The sequence below is a fragment of the Mytilus galloprovincialis genome, chromosome 1 (genome assembly GCF_965363235.1).
Source record: "Mytilus galloprovincialis chromosome 1, xbMytGall1.hap1.1, whole genome shotgun sequence".
Lineage (NCBI taxonomy): Eukaryota > Metazoa > Mollusca > Bivalvia > Mytilida > Mytilidae > Mytilus > Mytilus galloprovincialis.
Genome location: NC_134838.1, coordinates 54,285,111 through 54,291,797, shown reverse-complemented (window position 1 = coordinate 54,291,797; position 6,687 = coordinate 54,285,111). Strand labels below are relative to the sequence as shown.

General features: G+C 32.9%; 1 protein-coding gene across 1 annotated transcript; it reads left to right on the top strand.

The window, feature by feature from the left end:
- Nucleotides 1-360: 360 nt before the first annotated feature.
- LOC143078836 (metalloproteinase inhibitor 3-like) lies at nucleotides 361-5,245 on the top strand. The gene is made up of 6 exons (XM_076253831.1): nucleotides 361-506; nucleotides 871-992; nucleotides 3,153-3,250; nucleotides 3,764-3,866; nucleotides 4,154-4,275; nucleotides 4,665-5,245. Exons 1-6 carry the CDS (start codon nucleotides 388-390, stop codon nucleotides 4,884-4,886), a joined length of 786 nt encoding a protein of 261 aa, XP_076109946.1. The 5' UTR covers nucleotides 361-387; the 3' UTR covers nucleotides 4,887-5,245.
- The last annotated feature ends 1,442 nt before the right edge of the window (nucleotides 5,246-6,687 follow it).

Below are 6,687 nucleotides of genomic sequence, written 5' to 3'. Positions count from 1 at the left end.
CTGTGTCTCCTCTTTGAGCACACATGTATAGGAGAAGAAAGTTGGATAACTACGACGAGTTATGAAGAGACTATTGGAGATAGGTGTCAATGTTGGAGTTTGACGTTACGTCGACGTTCTAATTACGCACGTACGTGTTGGTTTTGGGTGTTTACTTATAAAAAAAAGGTGTTTGTGTAAAATGTAGCAAAAGTACAATATCCTTAAGTGTACTCTTACATAATCTTTTATATATTTATTGTGTATTTGGAATAGAAATGGAAAAAAAAACCAAAAAACATAGGCCTCCCACTTATATTTCTTATTTTTAGGCACAGTCAAATATAAGGAGATGATTACACATGGTTGAGTCTTGAGTATTTGTAAACACTCCTGACATCAATACCAATGAGAACGGAAAAAGGCTCTCACCTACATCATCCGAAACTCATCATTGTTTGTATATTAAATAATCCCTCTCTACATCATCGAATCACATGTATATTGTTCATCACATCTGAAACCAGGTCAGTGTATTATTATTGAAATTATATTTGTTAAAATTTACCATAGGCTCTTGAAAAATTGATAGAATGTAACTCTTTATAAATGTTCTTTTCTTGTTCTGTCGTTGTATATTTTTTTTTATTTGTTGTTATATTACTAATATGATGCAAACGATTTTTTTTAAATTTATTAGATTTGTTAAATGCGGGGCGATTTTTTAAGTTTGTAAGTCAGCGACCAATTTTACATATTCAAACAGCATTTCGGAGAGAAAAACTTTAAAACACACCAAATAGGACATGGCTGTACAGGCAGTCAACTTACATAATTTTCATTCCTAGTTTATTCCAGTAATACAATGGAAATTTTATTTTTTATCTCCAGAAGACAGAAAATGGCAGCTGTAAACATTTTGGTGGCAGCTTTGCTTTTTCATGCTGTTCAATATGGAGATTGCATGTGTGCACCCCGCCATCCACAACAACAGTACTGTGAATCGGACTTTGGTAAGACACTTATCGATGTTTCAAATTTCGTGTCTGAACCAAATCAACTTACATGTATTAGATAATGTGATGTTTGTTGTTGTTTTTCGTCTTTGTTTGTATATATTTTGTGCGCAATGTTTTCTTGTCGGAGGGAGTTGTGAAGTAGTGGTTGCAATTGTCTGATTCTTGCTACACTTTTATGTATGATTCATGCTATAGATTAATCAAGTTTTCCTTTAATATTTTGGAATTCGGTATTATTGTTAATTTACTTTTGAATATGATATTGCCCTAAAGGCAGGCATCCCGCCCTAAAATGGCTACAACAGGTACATGTATCAAACCAAAATCTGATCATAGGTGTTTATCAAATGTGGCTTCGCAATTTTAATTCAAAAATTGATTAAAACTCTTTTTTTTTTTTTTTTTTTATTTAGTTTGAAATACGTGTACATATTTATCAACAACAACAACAAAAGAAAAAAAGGAAGGGACAGTGTTTTAGTAAAGTTTGTTACAGAAAAAAAAAACTTGCTGTATGTTTAGTGAAAGTTTAAACGATTTATATTTTTTTAAATCCTGGTAGTAATACTACAGATTTGTAGTTTCCACTTCAAACAACTTTGAGGATGGCGTACATTCGTTATTCTAGTTATTGTTTTTAGCTTTATAGCTTTATCAATGTAAAAGTGGCAAGCCAGCGTGAAATGAAATTTCTACAGTTTTTTTTGTGTTTTTGTTTTTGTTTTTTTGGTGTGCAAGATTTATATAAGGTAATTAAAACATACACACTTGTACATGTCGTACTAGTTTAAGTCTTCATAAAAACAAACACAGACACACTTCAAATTATCGTTAAATTTTTCACACTAGTTTGAATTGGATTTATTCATTCGGACAATTTGGCGGAAGACACTTGTTTATATAGGAAGTGGTGGAATCATTGTTGACGATAAATCATGCCTAAGCGACACTTTTGTATATTAATAACATCATGACTAAGAGAGCATTTGTTTCTTACTACGATGAGTGTCGTTAAGAAAACTTGACACTGTGAAAAACAAAAATGCATTGTTTACACTAGTCGTAAATCTTTAAAAGCATAATTTAACACTGGTCGTTCATCTTTAACGGCACCCTTTGCTATTTTCACTAGACTTTGAAGGCACCCTTTATTTATACACTAGCAGTTATCGTTTATGCCAGTCTTTGAAGGCATCATTTACACTAGCCGTTATTGTTTACACTAGCCTTTGAAGGCGCCATTTACACTAGCCGTTATGGTTTACACTAGACTTTGAAGGCGCCAGTTACACTAGCCGTTATCGTTTACACGCGTCGTTTTTGTTTACACTAGCCTTTGAAGGCACCATTTACACTAGTCGTTATCGTTTATACTAGTCGTTATTGTTTACACTAGCCTTTGAAGGCGCCATTTACACTAGCAGTTATCATTTACACTCGCCGTTATTGATTTCACTAGCCTTTGAAGGCGCCATTTACACTAGCTGTTATCGTTTACACTAGTCGTTATTGTTTACACTAGCCTTTGAAGGCATCAATCACTTGTCGTTATAGTTTACACTAGCCTTTAAAGACATTATGTACACCAGTCTTTTTCAATTACACTAGTCTATGAATGCATCATTTACAATAGTCTATGTATGCATCCTTTACACTAGTCTATGAATGCATCATTTACACTAGTCTATAAAGCCATCATTTACACCAATCGTTATAGATTACAATAGTCTTTGAAGGCAGCCGTAATCGTTAACACTAAACCTTTGAAGGCATCATTTACACTAGTCGTTATAGTTTACAATAGTCTTTAAAGGCATACTTTACACTAGCCTTTGTCATGTACACTAGACTTTAAGGCATCATTTACACAGGCCGTTATCATTTGCACTAGTCTTTAATCTGTTCAACTACTATGATTATATACATTGGCTTACATCTTAAGATATGTCAACACTGAAACAAAAAGCCCAACCATTTTCTTACTGAATTTACTTCTGTGAAGGCAGCAACCACCCTTTATTATTAAAAGAAACTTGTGTAGGGAACACTATCCGGAAATCGTATCAGCTAAGAGGGTTACATAAATGGGTAAATGGTACATTTATCCTGCAACTGTCTAACAATTTGTACAATTCTTTATTTTCTTTTTAATAGTCGTTTTAGCAGGAGTCTTGGACAAAGATGTTATCTATCATAAAGATGGTTTCCCTATGGCGATTCATTATATTGTGAACATCAAAAAAGTTTTCAAGGTAAAACCATTATTTATTAAAAAGCTTACTTATTGACTAGATTCATTACATATTTGTACTAAATTCCCTGTTGATAAATTAACGTATTATATACTTCGCCGGAAACTGAGGCTTCAACAAACGCAGGCTTAGTTAACCGTTTTTATGGTTAGAAAGTTAAAAGTTTTATCAAACGAGTCCTTCTCATTGAAAACAGACGAATATGGTCAAATCATGAAATATTGGCAAATGAACAAATTTTACTCATTTTATTCCCGTCTTGAACAACGACAACCTGCAATGAGGTTATAAAATTACAGAATGTAAATCTCGTCCTTTCAGTTTACAGATTATCATAAGCTTTGCGCTAATTTTTCGGTAAAATTCCAAGCTATTTCGAATGGGACGCGGGTTTTGTAACTAACTTTCGCGTGCGTAATTGGAATATACCTACCTTGTATATCAATAACATATCTTAATAGAACTGAAAATATACATGTAATATACCTTTATGGAACTATTTTTAACTTTTAGGCAGGACCAGAGTATGAAAATGCAACGAAGACAATGATTATTTCTTCAACATCTAGTACTGGAGTTAGAGGGCTACAAATGAATGTAAACTACGTCATAACAGGCAAGTAATTCTTCGAAAATTGTTTCTTCGGGTGTTTTTTAAACTTTCCCTGCTACAAGAAAAATAACTATGATATTAATGCATTACAATTGTAATCTTTTGGAAATTTCAACAATAATTTTAAGGAAAAGTACACATTTTTAGAACTTCAGCAGAAAACGTGTTACATTGTTGCTTTTTGATTGCCATATTGTCATTGCTAATTATTTTTTTATTGCCTCTTTAAATATTGTAATGTTAAAAGAGCTTTATTGGTTATTCTTTCTTTTTTTTTTTATTTCCCTCAGGAACTATAATGGAAGATAATCTATACACATCTACCTGTGAATGGGTAAAACCATATCACAATCTGACAAAGGCACAGAAAAATGGTCTAAGATTTAAATATGATTCTGGATGTCAGTGTGAGGTAAGTCTCTATTGATTAAGGTAAGTCTAAAGAGACTGAGGTACAATGAAAGTCTATATTGTCTGTAAAATGTGTGGCATGTTAGGAAATTGTCAATCATAAAGACTGAATTAATTATAAAAGTCCCAATAAAATATGGAATGCTGAATAGATCTAATGTGGCTACCGATTTGGCCATGGTGTAAACCGTTACGGTATCTACTTGCAATATTAAGTATGTTTCCTTACTTACAAAACAGAAAGATCAGTGTGTTTTACTTAATAAATATTTTTTTATGGAAATTTAACAGAGCTCGTATCATCACATTTTTGCTGAATTTGATTGGCAATTTATTGAATGGACACTTAAAATTCATTTATATACTTTTTCTATGTTTATGTTTTATTAGTTTTCTTTCTGCCGGGATGGACAATGTGGACAACTGGACAGCAACAACACATGCGAGTGGGAATTTGGAATTATGTTTGATTGTTACCATGACGATGGTATATGTTTTCATAATGGCGAAGAGTGTGTCTGGAGAGAAACAAGAAAATTCAGACAATGTGAGGACAATATTTACCTGGGAGACCAGAAGTTTACAAACGAAGTAATACCAGATCCAATGTAACATGTGTTGGATGGATTTGAACCCACGATTTCTGTCATTTTTTCTCTTCACTTTTACGGCCATACATCTTTTTTGTCTAGTTCATTTTTTTTGCTTTAATCAAACTGTCAATATATTTGTGAACGATGGACAATCTAACTAGACAGAGCTCATCTATTTGAATTAAAGTAATTGTCGAGTTTACAAAAAAAGTAAGCTAAGTTTTAAGCGCAAAAAACATATTAGAGCATTTGTCATCACTAAAAAATACTCATTATGCAAGGTAATTTAGTATGATATAAATGTGTTTTTATATTGGATACTTTTATATTGGATACTATGTAAGAATAAGAACAGAGAAATAAAAAATGAACTGATAATCGGTCTCATTTTTTTATCATTCCATAATTCAGATAAACATGTTTGTATTTACTTATTTTAAAAGTATTTGCTATCAGATATTTGGCGCAGGATGTGTTTGTCTCGAATACAAGGTGCACTCGATATCAAACGTTTGGGATACCAATACATTACACATTTATCACCACCAAACGCAAAAATAATAAACAGAGTATACCCACATTTTTCTGTTGGAAAAGGTTTAGTAAAATTACATACCTAGCCAAATCGATCTTACATGACCTTTCTTGACATCCTTACCTCATATAAAAGGGAAATAAAAGCTACCAAAAGTATATTCAAACTCATAAATTGAAAAAAAAACTAAAGACTAACAACAGCAACATAGAATACCAAAGACTGCATGGATAACACTTACCTTTTCAAAAAACGAGCATGATATCACAGGGGCGGATCCAGAATTTTGGAAAAGTGGGGGGGGGGGGGGGCGGAAGTGTCAAAGTTTTTTGGGAATTTTTTGGGCTAAAAAAACATAAAACAAGTGTCAGTATATGTACTATTTAAACGGTTTCCTGGCGTGGAGCATGTATATTTTATAGTTGCTGTAAAGTGTAAGGGTTGGACATTTTTGATGCTGTATTCTCCCTATTAATTGTCTATCATATAACGTTAGCATGGATCCAAAGCTATGTACTGATATATTTGATGTGGGATTTGTCAGTAAAAAATAGACAAGGAAATTCTCGTTGGTTTGTTGCAAGTTAAGTTGGCATAACCTCACAGATTTCTTCTTTTCTAAACAAGATATACACCGGGTTATTCGATGAAATTTACAATACGACCGATACGAGTTAAAAAGACAAACATGCAGTTTTTATCCAAATGTTTGGTTGATATGTTTCACCCAGCAAAACTAAGGAAAGGGAGGGGTTCCAAATCAACCAAAGGCTACGACAAATGGAGACATAAAGGCCACACCCAGCAGGCAGGTTACAGTCTGGTCTTGAAAAAAGTATTCAATATATAAGTCCGGTGAAACAGACCTTCCGGTCAGACATGCAAACCTCGGCCACAAAAAAAAAAAAAAAAAAAAAAAAAAATACGCCCGTTTTTATTCATCATGTTCATTTAATGCTAAATAATTTTGTTGGAAATTTTAGTTTCTAATAGCACTATTGTTTCAATCCAGATACGACCAGAACTGAGTTTTGCTTAAGGCAAGAATCAGAGTCATTTTTTTCTCTCTCAAATATCTCAGACTGCCACCTCAAATTAAAGGATTCGTACCTGAGACTTGAAATCTTTCTAGAGCTTATAAATACTGACTGGGGATCATTATTCAATTTGTTATTTATAAAATAGGTTGGGGCATTTTGGGTTAAACATGTTTTCGTAGGTAAATAATATGGTTGAACATTTTTTCATGAGAGTGTAATAGTCTATAGAGTATTTACTTGGTGGA